The sequence below is a fragment of the Lampetra planeri genome, unplaced genomic scaffold (genome assembly GCF_965212315.1).
Source record: "Lampetra planeri unplaced genomic scaffold, kcLamPlan1.2.h2 scaffold_856, whole genome shotgun sequence".
Lineage (NCBI taxonomy): Eukaryota > Metazoa > Chordata > Hyperoartia > Petromyzontiformes > Petromyzontidae > Lampetra > Lampetra planeri.
The window spans coordinates 13,951-32,148 of record NW_027615678.1 but is presented as its reverse complement, the minus strand read 5'-3'; the positions used below and the strand labels follow the sequence as shown (position 1 = coordinate 32,148).

The window sequence follows — 18,198 nt, the reverse complement described above, 5'->3', positions numbered from 1 at the left end:
ATTCAGACAGTGGGTTTGATCATTAGGGCTGGAATCACCACACACCCACAACGGGATTTCAACAACATGATCACAACAGGGTGATATGGTTCTTACCAGCAGAGGATGTCGCCAAAATACTGTCAATAATGTCAACATCTGATTTATCGAACACAAATAGTTGTACACGCCTAAAATATAATTGGTACTGTCAGATTTCAACCAAAATGTTGCACTGAAATTCACTAAACATGTCTAAGTAATATATATCCCTGTACAAAACTACTGTAACTATTTCTATCTGTTATTTCCATACGCCAACTTACCTGAAAACAAATTTCTAAGCGGAGTGCAAGTGAACTGCATTGAGGCAGATTTGAATCATCAACAAAACAGGACAACAGCTGTTTAAAATAAGTCAGTAATAACAATACTATACTGAGGTGTGTTCTTGGCATTTTATCCCCAGTTGGTGGTTGTTCACGATGGCAGTCCACCCATATGTGATAGTGTGTTAGATACATGCAGGGATGTGTATATATACAGTATATATAGGTATATATATATATCACCGTGCAGCTGATATATATAGAATATATCAGCTGCACAGTGGTGTTGTCAGGAGTGTGTAAGTGATCGCAGGCACTAATCCAGCAATAAGTAACCAGTGTTTATGTGTGAAAGTATAAAAGTCTGATCCGTACCAGAGCCCCGCTGGGATGGCGGCGTAAACAAAAGGCTTTTTACTGCAGCCGGAGGTACTGCACGTAGAGCTCTGGCACTCTGGCACCGAGACCCGTGACGAAAACAACACGCGTGTTTTTGTCAGGCTTCAAATGTGCCGGCAGTGTAAATATTGATAATAAGTCACAACTCCTGCTCTCACATATACTTATGAATACAATTACATTTGATTTGCCCTCTCTACTCTCTGTGGCTGAAAAAAAAAAAAAAAAAAACAGAACATGAAAAGAAGTGAAGTGTAGGTTGTGAATGTCAGATAAATCTTCACAACACAGTTTAATGTGAATGGATAATTACATAATAGATTTTAAGGAGCCTGATTACAGAAACTGATGGAATCAGGTGTCAAACTGCATTGATTCTTTTCAGTCTTCATGCACGTTCCTCGTCCGACATTAATGAGCATTAGCCCAAGGGTGCAAAACGTAAGTCATCTCATTAACGGGCCGGACCCACTGACACAAAATGTAATTTGTCTCTGAAGGATTATTTTACCGGACAAGTTAAAATAAGATCTTAATTTGGGCTGTGACCTATTTTCTTTCAAACAGGGTCTCAGCGTGCAGAGTGTGATTTCATGTGATAATTGTGCGGCAACAAATTACTTTCTGTCTTCAGGTGTGGATGAGATACACAGGAGATTCATTTCACTTTCTAGAATCTCTGCTGGTGCAGTGATTAATCACTCCGACGTCTCTTTGTCCTTGTTTGGTTTGGATCTATTCACCTAAATGAATGCTCATGAGTTTGGCTTTGAATGTGACTGTTGCCGAGCTGGAAACCTCCTCGCCAGTACTCAGTAACCTTAGTAACACAAGTTCTGCTCTTTTGTCGTCCAACTGAACTACAGAAATAGAAAAAAGTACAAACTAGGTCGAGAACTTCAGTCCAAATTGTTTCTGAGAGAGAAGCAGAAGAAGCGTAAATTCTCCAAAAAAATAAAATGTCAGTGGTTATTTGATGAATCTGTTTGTCAGGTTTAAAAACATGCTGTGGTTTTAGGGTTTGTGGTCTTAGACCACATTCATTCATTCATTCACTCATCCACTCATTCAGAGACATCCAAGGTAAAAAACAACAACTACACAATTGACACAAACAACTATTTACACACAGGTGCTTTCACTGCACCAACTTTTCAGTCAGCGATACTGGACGTCATGAACTTCTGTTCCTGAACTCTGTCCTTTTCTCCCCCTCCCCCCCCTCGCCCCCGCATCTCCTGTCACTCTCCTGTCCTCTGTTTGCATCCACCTCCATCATCTCCCCTGGCCTCCCCTGTCCTCCGTCCTTCCCCTCCGCTCTCTGAATCCCCCCCCACCCCCCACCCCCGCACCCGCTCCTTCTCAATGGTGGTGGCTGACAGTGACTTTGCATCCAAAATGAAAAACAGGCAGATGGGCTCGTCGGGCGGCGTGAACATGACCAAGAGCACAAGCATCAGCGGTGACATGTGCAACCTGGAGAAGACGGACGGCAGTCAGTCGGACACGGCCGTCGGCACCGTGGGCGCCGACGATAAGAAGAGGCGCTCCAGCATCGGTGCCAAAATGCAGGCCATGGTTGGCATGTCGCGCAAGAGCCGGAGCACCTCTCAGCTCAGCCAAACAGGTAGGACGTCCACGGCGCGCACGTGTGTGTGTGTGTGTGTGTGTGTGTGTGTGTGTGTGTTGTCCTTTGTCTTCTCCTCTAACGCAGCTGCTCTCTTTTATCCAGCACTTCCTCCTCCCATCTTCTTGCACAGAGAGGACCCATTCTCTGATCCGTGTTCTCTTTCTTCTAGGCTGCAGCACCCTGACACCCACCACCCCCCACCCCCCCCTCCCCTCCCAACCTCTTCCTATTCATTTTTCCCCCCTTCCACTACAGTTGTTTTCAAGCTGTTGATTATTTCTGTGTGTTTACACGTCTTGTGTGTCACTCTCTCTCCTTCCTCCTGCTGTTTTTGTGGAGCGCATGTGAGAACGTGCGCACATGTGACGAGAAGCTGTGTGATTTGACCGCGTTAGAAACGATTTTCCTTCAGATGAATGCAGCTTTCTTTATTGTCAGCGGAAAAAAAAAACTGCACACAGCAACATATTGGCTCATTATTATTATTTTTTCTTTTTGTGACCAGTTGAGAAGAATGGGGGCTTCATTAGTCGTCTGCAGACGATGGGGTGTGCTTGTTCGGTGAAGGTCTTGTGCGCCCACCTCTCCGTGCTTTGGTTTAATTTTTTCTGAAAGTTGTTAGTCTGGAAATGCAGACGTAGCACAAGCAAATTCTAACTTCTTCTACAGCTCCATCTGGACACAAACTGTTAGAGCTCATTAACTATGACAGATGTCAGTTAGGACCAATCGCATGGGTCTATCTGATGTAGGCGGGCTCAGAGCCATGTATGGAGTCTGTGGGCGGGGCTTAACAGGATGTCTGCAGTGGTTCTGGACGCAACAAAGATGGCTGCTGCTGGTCTTTGGCGTCAACCGGAAACAAGTTGGACGATTCTTTCAAAGACCAACACAGCATCATTTCCATTCCATCGTCTTTCCACCAAGCTCTTCCACTCTTCACTCAAAACAAACTCTGACTCTGGCTCGTATCTCCGATGACGTCTTGTCATCTTGTTCGTTGCTCTGATTGGTCGTAGCTCTTTCCAGTGGTGTGCAGTGGTGATTCTGTCTGCCGACGTCGGTCCCTCCCCCCTGAGTTGACGGTCTCGTTGACAGAACCTCCATCTTTTGACATGTGGCTCTGCTTTTCCAGGCTAGAAAGTTGTCAGCGATCTCTCGATAGCAGAGTAGAGGGACGGAGTTGGAGATGGTGCAAATATAGAAAGGTGAGCCGCGCTACAGAGAAGTGGCGCGCACGTGGCGCTGCACCACCCACCTGATTCAGATTTGCACTGAAACGTGGGCTTCCGCCACTAAACTACTAATTAAATCAAGTTAAGTTAGTTATTTATGATAAGAGAACCTCAGTAATTGCAGCTCTTTGTCTCTGGCTGTTGCTGAATAACGTCTTTGTTGTGAAGTTTACTTTTGGGAACAGAGAAAAAGCAGCAAACAGTTGTTCAGATTCCTATTTTAAGCACATCCTCATGCAGTCACAGGCACAGGTACACACACACACACACACACACACACACACACACAGACACAAACACTTTCTCCGTGCAGGCGCAGCACAAGAGGAGCAGCTTGGACCTCCAGGAGCTATCAATATTTCACTCTCCCAAGTGCATCAAATGCAGTTTGTTGGAGGTCTGCACCAGCACAAACCCGACAAGTCGTCCTACTTTGTCTGACTGGACGGTACTCGGAGTGGATTGAAGGTCGATTTTGGGAGGTGCAGATGAATATGAGGTGGGGGTGGGGTAGGTCAGCCGACAAATCCAGATTTGTCAGATGTGCTCCCAGGAGGCCACCGGGGGAGTTGTTTGCACACTTTTCAGCTCTCTTTCGCCCTTTCAGCCCTCGGTGGACTGCACTTGTTTTTGTAGGGAATACAAATGTGTCACCTTGTTTGAAGAGAGTGTGGACATGTCAGAACAGGTTTATTTAGCTAAAAGCTACGAAGGCATCCTGCTCTATCACGTGGATCTGTGCAGACGGACCTCACACAGGCAGCGGATGGGAAGAGAAGCTTGAGTTCAGTTCAGAAACGATTTGCAATGAAGCAGTTTGTCAGTCAGTCAAATGTAGAACAAACACCTTGTTCAAAATGACTGTAACCGCTTTATTACGTGTGTTTTCAAGACCTTTATTTGTCATTTGTGTCCAAACAGTCCAAGCTTAGAGCAACTCTTTTTCCAGCAGCCAGGTCTGAAACGGCTCATAAGAACGATGTATGTATGTACTGTGTATATTCATACACTTAGAATGTAAATAAAGTTAAACACTATGCAAAGAATTACAATAATAATAATCACAAGAAACCAAAAAGTAAAAACTTACAAATTATAAACACTGTTCTAAAGTATGTGAAAGTACTGGGAAAACAATGCACTTGTCAGAATCAGACTTTATAGGTAAATATATTTTTAAATTTAAACATCCTGTAAATTTCATTACAGCAACTCCAGCTGCAAAGTAAAAGCAAAATGAGCTAAATTAATTAAATACTGCCCGGATAAGTATAAGAGTGTTAAAAATGAATGTTAAAAAGTGTTAAAATAGGTATACAAATAAAAAATCTATACATATTGAACATTGCACATGAGGAAAAGGGGCAGTGTGAAATAGAGTGAATTAGCCATGATTGTCACGTTTACCAACAGTGATTGTTTTGTTTTGTGTGGACAGTGTTTGTGTCGGAGCTGGATGTCGAGCACAACAACATTTATTTTAACTTCTCACACTGCCTCTGAACCCGACATGCAATTTTAGAGAATGGTCGTCACGAACGGGCTGAAACACCGGCTCCATTTGCTCTGCTGCTCCGTCCGGTGCTCAGCAGGCCTCTGACGGTACATTAACCTCAACAGGGAGACATTCGATTCCCCATCCAGCCCGAACAAACTGCCGCTGAGCAGCCTGACTCAGCAAAAAACAAAACGTTACGCTCAGATCTCAGACGCTTATTGAAAATCCATATGCACATTTCTTCACATATTCCCCCTCATTCAAGAATGCAATTTACCCTCCGTCTTAACTCCACGGCGTTTACTATTCATGCTAAACAGTCTCGGCGGGACGTGTGCTGATGAAGAAGCTGTCAGCAGTTCACAGCATCGACCTGCTGTTCACATTTTAATTGAGTTGGTTTTGCAAAGCAGCTTAATAGCTTAAGTTTGTTGCTAAAAGGCTTTCATTAAAAAAAAATGATATTGTTTACGTGGATTGTGTCTCACAACAAGATGATTTGTTCATCATTACTGCTTCCACATGCGTAATTGCAAAGCATTAGTCATCAGAATTGTCACCATGTGCTTTCAGCGTGAATGCACAGGTTTTAATGACATGACTCTTAATTAGCCCACACCACTGTAAATCAACTAAAACGCAGTGAAGGCCATGAATCATGGCTGTGACAGTATTCAGTGTTGAAAATAGCGAGTGCTCATTCACATCAGTTGATTAATGTTACAATTCACTGATTTATTTTCAAAACAATAAAAATATTTAAAAAATAATTTAAAAAAAATAATAATTAGGAGCCAGAGGATGCTTGAAGATTCAACAGATTTTAGGGGGAAAACAAAATAAATGAAAGTGTGCATTTCCCTGTTTGAGGCTTGAGTTCTTGTTGTAATATAAATAAATAAAATTATAAAAATCATACACAATATATGCAACTGGCCAAAATGCTAACAGTGCCTAAAATGATATTGATACATTGTCATGGTTGCATTGAAATTCTAGCGGTAGGAAGGCATTGCGAAGGGTAAAATACATCAATCATTATACTTATGAACACACACAGCCGTCACACACAGTTCCAGTTTGGCGTTTCTGTTGTGCAGCTGTAATGAGCACCTAGTGGTCAAGAACACCATTGCACTTTTAATCTTCAGTATCGATGGCAACATTTGTAGAGCCTCCACTGACCAGCTGAACCTGAGAAAAAGGTTCCTTACATGAGCATTCAGACGAAGCTCGTAGTCTTCTAACTGCTTTGTGCTCTTATGTGATTAATTCTTTTGTGTGAGCGGAAATGATTTCCGTTCGAATCTCTCAAATCCCAAATCCCAGTCTCTGGACAAATGAGTGTGAAAGGCACAAGAGGGGTGCTTCTGTTCTCGTCTCACATTTAGTGTTCGAGCCTTTTTCCCATCTTACGTCTGATCCCTGAGTCACAATCAACAGCCAAATGTCCGATGCATATCCGGTGTCCAGCTGTTAAAGCTGAGGAGATGACCAGCACAGATAAAACAGGACATAAACCAGTAAAGGACAAAAGCGTTCGAGGCTGCATGCAGTGATGGAGACAGAAAAAAAAGATGGAAATCAACGGGGAGTTGGTGCTTTAATCCACCATCAGCTAATTTCCTCTCTCTGCTTCCCTCGGCGAGCCAGCCAGGAGTGTTCTACAAGGATGTCTGATGTGCTATTTTTCTCCACTTGACCCTGAAAAACCAAACTGAGATGCTTCTCAGCTTACCGTGGTTGATTTGTTCTTGAAAAAACTGTTACAGCAGAGTTTTGCTTTGTTTCTTACACACACACTGGACACTGCAAACAGTCTCTGAAGAAATGGAATTGTAATTAAAGCAAATGTTTATGTCTGTAAAAGTAAAACGTAATATTAGGGATTAAAACATGACCTCATATTATAGTTGAGACGTTCATGCGCATGCTTACATTTTAAATATTACTATACTTTAATCATATGATCCCCGTAAAAACAAGTCAACAGCGAATAAAGTAAGACATCTGAAGTGTGTGTAACCTTCGGCCGTGAACAGCTGTAAGAATTTGATTTTTGGACACCCCATCCTGTTTTAGACTCTAGAAACCATCTCGAGACTCTTGGTTGTGGAAAAAGCGTGAACTTCGAGTTTTCAGCGGAAGGTAATTTATCTTGTGGATGTAGTTGGGAGCCTGTAGCTGAGCCCGTAGCTGAGCCTGCTAATTAGTGTCCCAGGGGTCCGGAGCCGACGTGCTGCTCTCAGGATGATGCATGAAGGAGCAGCACAGGTACAAGCAGGGCCGAGAGCCGCCGACACCTCACTGCCTCCTGCCCCCCCAACCCAGTCTCCCATTCCTTCCCAAACATCCTTCTTATATGACTATATTCCCTCTCAAGACGAGTACTGCCTCCTCAGTGGTATAGGTTTGTGTGGATATGCAGTTTTTATCTACAGAAAATTACCTTAAAAGTTTAAATTCCCCAGAAAAGCAGAACAGAATGGAGGAAAAACAGTGCGTCCAAACTCATCACTGCTGATGGTTCTCGTACTCGCAGGTTGTTAATTCTGTTGCACTCTGGCCCATTACCGTAAATTTCAGAATGCGAGTGCAGTGCATGTTGCAACTGAGTCCTCTAGCTGGTGTCAAACGGGTTCCTCCAGCTACGTCAGACCTGGACTCTGCAGCCGACAAGCGTTCCTCTCTCAGCTCTGTGAAATTCTAGAACACATATTTGACACATAAACATATTTTTGACCGTAAATAAGCAGTTTATAACGTTTGCTTTCATTGGACTTTCATTCACAAGCTGTGACGTGACTATATCAACGCCGGCGGATGACATTAATTGTTTTCAGCCTGCGAGCAGCACATGCGGCGTGTTTCCCGGCAGACTGTGTCCTTCCTGCATTATTCAAGAAATTAGCCAATGTTCTTGCTGTCAGGATGATGTTTGTTTCCAATGTTGTGACAGTCGAGCAGGAGCCCGGCGTCACTGTGACCCACAGTAAATGTAAAGATTCATGGATACACACAGTATGTACATAGATGTGTGTGTGTGTGTGTGTGTGTGTGTATTAACACAGCACGTTGAGCAAAGCTTGTACACGTGTGAGAGAACTCAACTGATGTCACTGCTGGAAGTGACATTTTCTGACGATCACATGGTGCTCGTCCACGAGGAATCCACGGCATCGTGAATGAGAACAGACATTTCCTGACACTTCCTGAGTGCCAACGTAAGACGCATCACTCAAAGACCAACATCGACCTCGGCTCGCCGTCCTGTTCCGTCTGGACTGGACTAAACATGAACTTCCCCCTCGCGTTTTTAACAGCTGCTAAAATATCCACTTCCTCTTGTGATTGTTCTGTCTTCAGCCGCTGACTCCTCCGCGCCCATGAGACATAAAGTACTGTGGTCAGTTGAGTCATGGAGCGTGAGCGTGATGTTTCTGCTCGGCGAAAAAAAAAAAGTGTTTGAAAACACACTAGTTGCGACCGGGCCTTTGTCATGCTGTGCTGGCTTTGTTTTGCAATTTTCACACGCAGGAGTTTGTACACGTCACACTGGTGACATTGGTCTGTCGCGATGATGCAGCTGCAGATTCAGCCATAGTCAGTGTCTGAATCACTATTGATGGATGAGAAAGCCAAGGAGAACGCGCACATTCCACACAGACGTGTCCCCAAGTCAGAAAAAATACGCTAAACAAAGAAGAGTCTTAGTCTTAGTCTTAGTCACCCTTTCACACTCACATTCACATTTACTGGCAGAAGCTGAACACACGTTCACGTGCAACAAGGACCCTCGTGATGAACGTACCATTTTTGGACTCGTCAATTCCAAAAGCTTTGTTGCTTTGTTGCTGTTCATGTAAAGTCTCATTTCCCTCTTTCACGTCTGAAGAAAGGTGATTGTTTGTCTTTTAGATTTCCTAGATTTATTAACCAACATCACTGTGGTTCACATGTAATGACCAAACGTCAATGGCCGTAGCTTCTCTGTGGTTCTAGAGGTGAGATGAACCGAGGAGAATGTACTCTGATATTAAATCTCATTTCTTCTCTGTGCATGTCACAGAAACTGTATTTCCAGACTGCAGGTCTGACCTAAATCATTTCAGGCAGCAGAGAATGTAAACTGAGACAGGAGAGAGTTGTCCTTGTCTGTGTTTACACGTGCCTCGTTGTGTGTCTGTGTGTGTGTGTGTGTGTGTCATGGCTCCATTTAGTTTGTTTAAAGTGTGTGTGATGCTTGGCTGGGCTTTGCCCCATCCGTCAGGACGCTTTCCGAAGACTTCCGACTGCGACACAGACCTTTCAGATGACTTCTGGAAAGTGACGCTCCTTTGTTTTTGTAGTAAACCTAATGGGATTCTATACATTCCTGACAGTTCCCGTAGCTCTGTCGGTGATGGGAGTGAAAGCATGAGCTACTCATGTTCTTGTGAGTTTGTGTACTTGATGGCCTAAAATGGAGATGGTCCATAATTCAAGAATCGTCAGCCAAGTTCATCTGTAAGAGCCTGCGAGGGTCACATCAGACCTGGGTTGTTTGTGAAGACAAAGTTACTTCAGATGCATGAGAACATCGTTCGCATGCGGTACAACTTTACAAATGAACTTCAGATGTGATTTTCACGAACTCTTTGACAGATTTCAGCAAACAATAATTAACGGTTTCAGGTTTCTGGTGTCTAGTGGGGGTGTGACAGGAAGGAAAAACACTCCTTTTCATCTTTGTGCCACTGTGTGGTGGGCGGAGGGCAAGAATAAACTGTCTGTTGAAAACAAGCTGCACGTGCCCAAAGTGCTGTTGGACTGAAAGGATCGACTGCGTCAACACGTGTCCACGGTGCAGCAGAAACTAATGAGAGGCTAATTGGCTTATTTTCTTCCTGCTTGATTTGGTTCATTATTTTGGTCCAGCAGATGTATCAAACATATTGTGTTGGAAAGTCAAAGTCTATTTTTCACCAATGGATGTATCACAATGGATGTAATTGGCCATCATGGTAATATCTCTTTCATATCCAATAACATGAACCATTTCTAGGCAGTTGTTCTTTTTCAAGCGTCTTCTGTTCATCTCACTAGAATGGAGGTTTGAAAACACGTGTTCTTTTGTTCTCCATCACATGATGAGTAAAGATGACTTACCTACAGCAGAGGGTCTGTGTCAACGTGTAGGCTGGGTGTAGGCTGACGTGCACCTCCTCAGAAATGTAGCGACGCGATGAGGCTCTGCAGACCTCCAACAGACAGCAGCAACTGCGATCGGGCTGTTTGCGTCACATGACTTTCCCTGCTCTCGGAGCTTGCCAAGAAAGTCCAGTCGTCTTATCGGTGAGGGGACGCTGATGGTGACTACAAAACAAAAACAAAACTACAAAACTACAAAACAAAATGAGCAGTGGGATTCAGTCCTGAGCCGGCGGCGACAAAGAGACGCCGAAGTATTAACGCTCCCGATGACGTAGTGGACACAAAACGGACCAATCGTCCTGTATTGTTAAATTCTGTTGAGAGGTTTATGTAAATGTGACATGCCACAGTTCTGTTACACAGAACCTAGTTTGTCGTCTATGAACAGGTACGTCAACATTATGTTAGACAGTATTTGGTAAGTAACCACAATTTGTGCATGTACATAGATCGATGTAGATACTTAGATAGATGCAACCATGTAATAAAGTATATCAACTGATTGAAAACCTGAGTAACATGGTGACAAATGTGTGTCAGACTCTGTGTAACACAGATCTATGCTTTTCAAGGCTGTAAAGGTCTTAACACACTTTCATCGTCCAGGGTTGTGTTTCACTTGTGTGTACAACACACTTCAATAATGCTCAGCACGTTTGAGATGCTTGGCTCTGACCTTAATCTGCTTTTAGCCATCAGGAAATGCTTTGTACAAGGCTGAGGCTTATTGCCAAAACTGTCTTGACCATATCACATTCATTGTTGGCAGCAGTGAGTTTGTTGGAAGAAAGTCTGGAGACGTGATGTCGGTGAAAATGTCCATTTGTGTTTCATTCATGGCGATTTTAAGTCAACGATCGATGGTAACTGAGTCAGCAGGCGGCCTGACCTCTCCAAAAACAACCCAATTAGCTGTGTGTGTGTGTGTGTGTGTGTGTGTGTGTGTGTGTGTTTTCTCCCAATGGTGACGAGGTGAAGACTTGTTTCTGGCTGTGCTGACCTAGATGACACTGCAAAGAACTGAAGCTGCAGGAAACGGCTCCTTCGTGGAAATGGGTTACAGTGTGTGTGTGTGTGTGTGTTTGTGTGTGTGTGTGTGTGTGTGTGTGTTTGTGCCTTAGGGACACCACTTAGGGGATTTTTCTATATTTAAGATTGTCTTTGTGTCTTTTCTGCCAGATACACTTGGAGAACGGGCTCAGAGGTGCGTTCTCTGGCAGCGCATCAAAGCCGCACGGCGCTACCGTTTTTTAATGCAGTCGTGAGAGATACACGTTTTGGATGTGCCAGTCAATATATGAATTCTCCTGCTGTTTCTTTGTGCTCTGACCGCTGACGTCAAGTGACATCAGGTGACCTCACATGGCGGCATGTTTGTTTTGTTCTGTTGTTTTTTTTCTTCACTTGAAGGAAAGTGTGTGTGGATGTTTGATGGGTGGATGAATGAATGGATGATCACATGACACACAGCACAGCTCTGTTAAAAGTGAATAGGAAAGAACAGAGTAGAAAAGTACATTGTCACTGCGTGGCACAGTCAGTGTTGTAGTACAAAGTTTATCGTCATTCAGCAAATACAACAATGAACAAAAAACATGTTCCCACCGACTCAACAAGCACGTTCACAATTATTTTTACTTTATGAGCTCAAGACATTCGCACTCGTCACTAACATACGTAAGTATACGTCCATATACAACACACGGAGTCAGAAATATGCAAACAACAGTCGATGTCACTGGAAGATGTCTGTTCAGTTGCTTCATTTCCACGTTGAATGTGTGTGTGTGTGTGTGTACACACGTGTGTGTTGGGTGGGGGTGGGGGGGTGGGGGGGGCTTCAGGCCTGATAGCTCGACGGTGGAAGCGTTTGCAGAGCCTTGTTGTTTGGGTCCTGATGCAGCAAAACCTTCTGCCTGATGGCAGAGAGGTGAATCACACACACTGCACAATACACGCGATTGTGCCGTGCAACGGAATCCAGTCAGCAGCCATGTTCCCCTGTAAGAAGGAAAGATGAAATGAACGTCAAGACGTCAGGTAGTATTCAGAAAAAAACTACATCCACAAACCAGCTGTGGTGGTGATGAGGAAGAGATGACACGTGAACTCAGAGTGCTTACAGGGCTGAAGCTGTCCTGATGACAACTTGTTTTCACTTGGGGAGGGGAGGGGCGGGGGGTTCAAATACCAGTCATGAATCTTACAAAGGAAAAGGGAGAGCAGGGGCATAGAAGAGACAGCAAACGGTAAAAGGAAAAAAAAAAAACGTTTAGGAGCAGAGGGGGAGGGAGGAGGAGGGGGGGACCAGTATCTCTGGGTAGAGCTCACTCACCCGCAGAGCCAGCCGAGGTGCGCCGGAGCAGCCCGGCTCTCTGATTGGTGGATGCGGCCCTCCCCCCCCCTCCTCCCCCTCCCCCCACCTTTTAGAAGAAAGAGGTGCAGCAGTGCGCGTCAGACCTACAGCAGCAGCTACTGAGATGCACTCGGCAGATCGTCCAGGGACGCAGTCGATGCCAGAGTAGAACGCGTCCTGCAGCCGACCTGAGGTCCACACTGAGGAGAAACCACCGACGCTCACCATGGGGAGGCAGGGGCACGAGTCCTCTGCTCCGACTCCTGGGATGCGCATCCAGCGCTCCCAGAGCAAGATGAGCTTGTCCGCATCGTTTGAAGCCCTGGCGGTGTATTTCCCCTGCATGAACTCCTTCGATGAAGAAGACGGGGGTAAGATAACCACAGAGGGGCGTGGGGTGTGTGTGTGTGGGGGGGGGGGCTGCTTCTCCTCAGGGTTGTCTGTCAGGAGAGATGTGAGGGGGGAAGAGTTGACCGTGACTGCGTTGCAGGAGTACTTGTCTCTGTCTGTGTGCTCGTTGGTCCCATTCATTCCAGCCTAACACACTTCTCATCTCCCCCTGATGGTTCTCAAATGGAAACTGTCGTATCTGGGATGAATCATGGTCGAGTACCGGGTGGGCGTCCGTGCCAACATTATTCTATGAGCAGTCATTCAGAAGTGGAGTGCGTGAGCATGCTCACATCATTTCCTGTTTATTCACCTCAATAACCTTTAAGATCCTTTTTTTTTCCCAGTCACTTTTTTTTTTTAAACGTTTTGACGTTTAGTTGAGGATGAGTGAGTTTGTTGTCATCAGACAGACACAAACTGACCGTCTGCTCGTACAGATACAGGAGCACTGTGATACCACAGCACAATTACTGATATGGCTCCGTGGTCGCTGTGGGAAGTCGTGAGTAGTTACTGATAATTTGTCCCGTTCATACACATCAAACACACCGCTCATTGATAAGATCTGATGAGCTGACTGGCAATGAGCCGCTGTCGGGCTGCAGACGTCAGAGTCGGCCTCCGAGGCTCTTGTTCCTTTTGTGATGTGAAGCAGGAAGAGGAGGCGGAGGCTGAACAGCAGAATTGAAGGCTGAAAGGCTTCAGGTCTGTTTACGGCTCTGTGAGATAGGACACGATCGTCATTGGAGCCTTCAAATAATGTCACAGCCTGAAGGTCTCCGGTTTGATTCCCTTTCAGTGTGGGTTCTCTCCTGGTACTCCAGCCTCCTCCCACCTCCTAAAGCACACCAGGTCACTTGGTTTCTCTGTCAATGGTCGTCTGTCCTAACATGTTGACCCTTAGAAGATGTTTCATCCTGCTTGGATGAACTGACGTACACCTCCGTCTGTCCGTCACAGAGGAGTGGAGATGAGCCGTGGTAGAGCTGATGGGGGGTCTCAGCTGGAGATGTTCTGGACCTGCTCATATCAGCAGACACACACGGAGTCTGTTGTTGCAAGCAAAGCCAAACGTCCCGGTGTGGTGTTTTCCTTGGCGTTTGTTTCGCTGTGGAATGGCGTGTTACTGTCAGCTCGCTATGTGAGTCCCAAAACGATTCCATGCTGACGGTGTCACTGCTCCGTTTGTCTTCACGTGCACAGAGGCAGGAGGAAAGAAGCTGCGCAGCACCATCCAGAGGAGCACAGAGACGGGCCTGGCAGTGGCCATGAGGAGCAGGATGACCCGGCAGGCGAGCCGGGAGTCGACTGACGGCAGCATGAACAGCTACAGCTCTGAGGGGAAGTAAGTGATGAGGACGTGCACTTCGCCCAAATCAACCCAGAGTCGTGAATCATCCTCAACACGTTTTTTTTTTCCCGTTTCTCTCCTCCAGTCTGATCTTCCCCGGTGTGAGACTTTCCTCAGACGCCCAGTTCAGTGACTTCCTGGATGGACTGGGACCCGCTCAGCTGGTCGGACGACAGACTTTGGCCACTCCGCCGATGGGTGAGAGCAGGAATCCTACAAATTATATTACGTCTGAGTTTGGGCTCACGATTATTGTCAAGGACATGATTAGGAATCCTATGGAAGTGGAGCATCCTTAGAATTATTTTCTGATTTCCAAATTTTTGTTTAAACAAGTTCAAGACAACTTTATCTACTTTATATAGGAATCTGAGATCTAATAACCATTATTCCTTATATTTATGTAGCAAAAATAAAGCCAGTCATTTATGTCAATATGCAGGCTGAGTATTTTTGCAACGGTGTCACATGTTATTTAGGTGACATCCAAATCGGCATGGTGGAGAAGAAAGGAGCGCTGGAGGTGGAGGTCATCCGAGCCCGTGGCCTTGTAGGAAAACCAGGTTCCAAGGCACTGCCAGGTAAGTCCAGCAGTGTCAGCCATACAGTACTTATGGTGTGAAATGACTCAGACGTTTACTACTTGATGACTAATATGCGTGTTTGTGTTGCAGCACCATATGTCAAGGTCTACCTACTGGAAAACGGAGTCTGCATAGCCAAAAAGAAAACAAAAGTAGCAAGAAAAACCTTGGATCCTCTTTACCAGCAGCAACTGCCGTTTGAGGAGAGCCCTGGAGGGAAGGTTTTACAGGTGAGACGACCACGAAACACCAGCCACAACGTGACTTCCTGTCATCGTAGGGACACCGGCAGGTCTGCAGATCAGCAGCGTCAAAGCACTGGAGTTGTTCTTGATCAAAAAGAGATCATCGTTCTTTCTGCTCTTTCTCAACCACCAAGCTACCACAAAGAGATGATGGGAAGAATTGCAAGGCAGCACATATGTCACTCTGGATGAGTAGAACTTGGGCTGCAACATCGGTTGCTTAAAAGTGGATGTTGTTCCCAGTCTCTCCATCCTAGGAATAACAGCTATTATTATTATTATTATTATTATTATTATTATTATTATTATTATTATTATTATTATTATTATTATTATTATTATTATTATTATTATTTCCACTCCCCCACCAAACACAGGCTTGTGTGAGCAAACTGCAAGATGTCAGTCTGCCCTCTTTGATCAGCAAAACAGTACTGAATGTGGCAAGATATGACGTATTATAGATAGATAGACCGTTATTTAATCTCTCAAGAGAAATTCACATATTTCACAAATTCACACAAATGGCCTAATTCCCTATTATGTGTATTTATGAGATGAATTCTCTTCACCAAGTTCAACAATGTAGTAATGTACATCAACGTCCTACTTCAACGTCTTTTGTGCGCACACAGATTTCACACATTCAAATGTGACAAGTACATTAAATCAACCATCACAACAGTGCAATGAAACTTTGACATCATTATTCCTCTTTTTTTCTATTTCCTTTTTTTTTTTTTTACACTTAAAGATGGGCTGACTGTGGAGTATTTAGTCAACAGTTTTTTTGTGAATAATTCCTGCTCACCGGAACAAACACCAAAACAAAAATATCTGTCTGATGCATTTCCTCTCTTGGCGTCTCTGCAGGTGATCGTGTGGGGCGACTACGGACGTATGGACCATAAATCCTTCATGGGAGCAGTTCAGATACTGTTGGATGAGCTGGACCTGTCCAACATGGTCATTGGCTGGTTCAAGCTCTTTCCTCCTTCCTCACTGGTGGACCCTACTCTGGCCCCACTGACTAGAAGAGCTTCCCAGTCCTCGCTGGACAGTTTCTCTCGATCATAGCAGTGCGCGGACTGATAGCGTTGTTGTAGCAGCCAGTGTTGCGATTACAGGTCACGCCCCCCGGTTACACTGCATGCTTGATGTTGTGTCCTCTGAGCCTGTTTCTAGGGGTGCAAACGTGATCCTGTGTTTTCAGCAAAAAACGCCGCACACAATGTGCGCGTGGCGTAGCGTGTTGCAAGCGCCTGGCGGCCCGGGATTGCCTGGTGTTGTTGTTGTTTGGAGGAAGCTGGAGTGAACTCCTTAGCACGAGGAATCCATCAGTTCCAGGTTTCCGTCCAATTCGAAGCCATGGGGGTCAGTACTGGGAACCGCTAAACGAGTTCTACAGAAGCCCTTTTTTGTTTTGTTTTTTCGAATGAGAATTAAATGTTTGGCTTTGATTTTTTTTTCTTTTTTTTCCTTGTTGTTTTTTTCATTTGTTCTGTTTTTATTATTTCAAAGTCAGTGTACTTGTATCTGAAGGGGGTGACAGTGGTTCGAACCAGATGCTTGGTCACGCCACGCCAACAGACCGAGCTGCTTAGATGGATACCATCACTTTTGGGTGAGGTGTGTCCCAGCTTGTATCCACACCCCCTATCACCCCCCCCCCCACCCCACCCCCCGCACCTGAAAGGCGAGCCCCACATATTCTAGGTTTAAGTAGTGAACCAAATTGTGCTGGTAAATCAGCGGAAAGACTAAAACAGATGCAAGACTGAAGTGGTTAACCATCAACACTCAGTAACGATCCACACCCCGTGAAGAAATGTACAATCCGCCATTGTTCCTTCTCTGTTGATATGTTGTAGGAAAGTTAAATGAGAAAAATATTTTTTTTTTCCCTTTTTAGTTCATTTGCATGGACACAAATTTAGCTGAATAATAAAAAAAAGAAAATTATTTTCTTGAGGCTGCAACTTGCAAAAAAGATGAAGAAAAAGACATAAAACTGATCAGCCATTTTCAACAATTTATATTATTTTTAAAGATAAATTTCACTAGTGCATGGTTTTCAAGGGGAGTGAATGCAACATGGTAATTAAAAAAAAAATAGACATTGTTTATCATTCTTTAGACCATTCATGAGTCTGCACTTTGCAGACATGCAGATAAGGGAAACTTAAACAGAAAAATGTTTGTGTGACAAAAGGTGATAATGAAAATAAATGTAAATTATTTATTTCATGGTTTAAAAAAAGGCTCGCGCCTTATAACGATAAACATGATGTGCAAATTGTACATGTTTCTCTTTTTCTTCCTTGTCCCAGGGTACTTCTCATCGTACGACTCATTACGACCATCGTTCAGTCCCCTGATCTTGTCCACATTTTTTCGGACTGTGGCTTTTGTTTTTGTTTTGTTTTTTTGGATTTGATTTGATTTGTGTTTTATTTTCAATTTGATTTGTTTAACAAGCATGTTGAAAAGGATTTTCTGCAACATGGCTTGGGCACACCTTACAGTAAATCAGCATGTTTTGATAGAGACGATATTTGGAATTTTTGCAGTTTCTTGTACAGTGCATGTCAGCTTCGTTACCCCCCCTCCACACACACAGACACACACACACACACACACCTTAAATTGAACTCAAATTAGTTTTGTGGTCGTCAACGGCCGCATTATTGCAATTTTAACAAGACATTCCACCCCAAGGTCATATTTTCTTTAAAGTTATTGAGAATAAAGTGACAAGGAAAATATTTTATATTTAAAGGAAGTCAGCGAAACAGCTGAGATTCCAAGTGTATTTTATTTCAGTATTGTTGACGAACATGCAAAAATAATCTGCGTTGCTACGGCAGGAGGTCTAATCCAGAAGCAGCACACATGCAAAAGATGTTTGCCGCTGCGGTTCAATTTTACAAGCACTGTTTGTGAAAATGAGCTGATCACATGTTCAAATAACAAAGGGATACTTGCCACAGAAAATGTTTTGTTTTT

At 44.3% G+C, this 18,198-nt stretch overlaps 1 protein-coding gene across 1 annotated transcript; it reads left to right on the top strand.

Moving 5' to 3' along the window:
• Positions 1-12,845: 12,845 nt before the first annotated feature.
• On the top strand, positions 12,846-16,269 carry LOC144742103 (regulating synaptic membrane exocytosis protein 4-like). Its single transcript, XM_078624602.1, has 6 exons — positions 12,846-12,990; positions 14,216-14,357; positions 14,449-14,561; positions 14,843-14,944; positions 15,038-15,177; positions 16,066-16,269. Exons 1-6 carry the CDS (start codon positions 12,846-12,848, stop codon positions 16,267-16,269), a joined length of 846 nt encoding a protein of 281 aa, XP_078480728.1.
• The last annotated feature ends 1,929 nt before the right edge of the window (positions 16,270-18,198 follow it).

Bases quoted from the DNA above. Each gene is read 5' to 3' on its own strand.
- LOC144742103 (XM_078624602.1), top strand. From the start codon at position 12,846: ATGGGGAGGCAGGGGCACGAGTCCTCTGCTCCGACTCCTGGGATGCGC. The intron at 12,991-14,215 runs GTAAGATAACCA...TCACGTGCACAG, and splicing joins CTTCGATGAAGAAGACGGGG to AGGCAGGAGGAAAGAAGCTG. The intron at 14,945-15,037 runs GTAAGTCCAGCA...TTTGTGTTGCAG, and splicing joins AGGTTCCAAGGCACTGCCAG to CACCATATGTCAAGGTCTAC.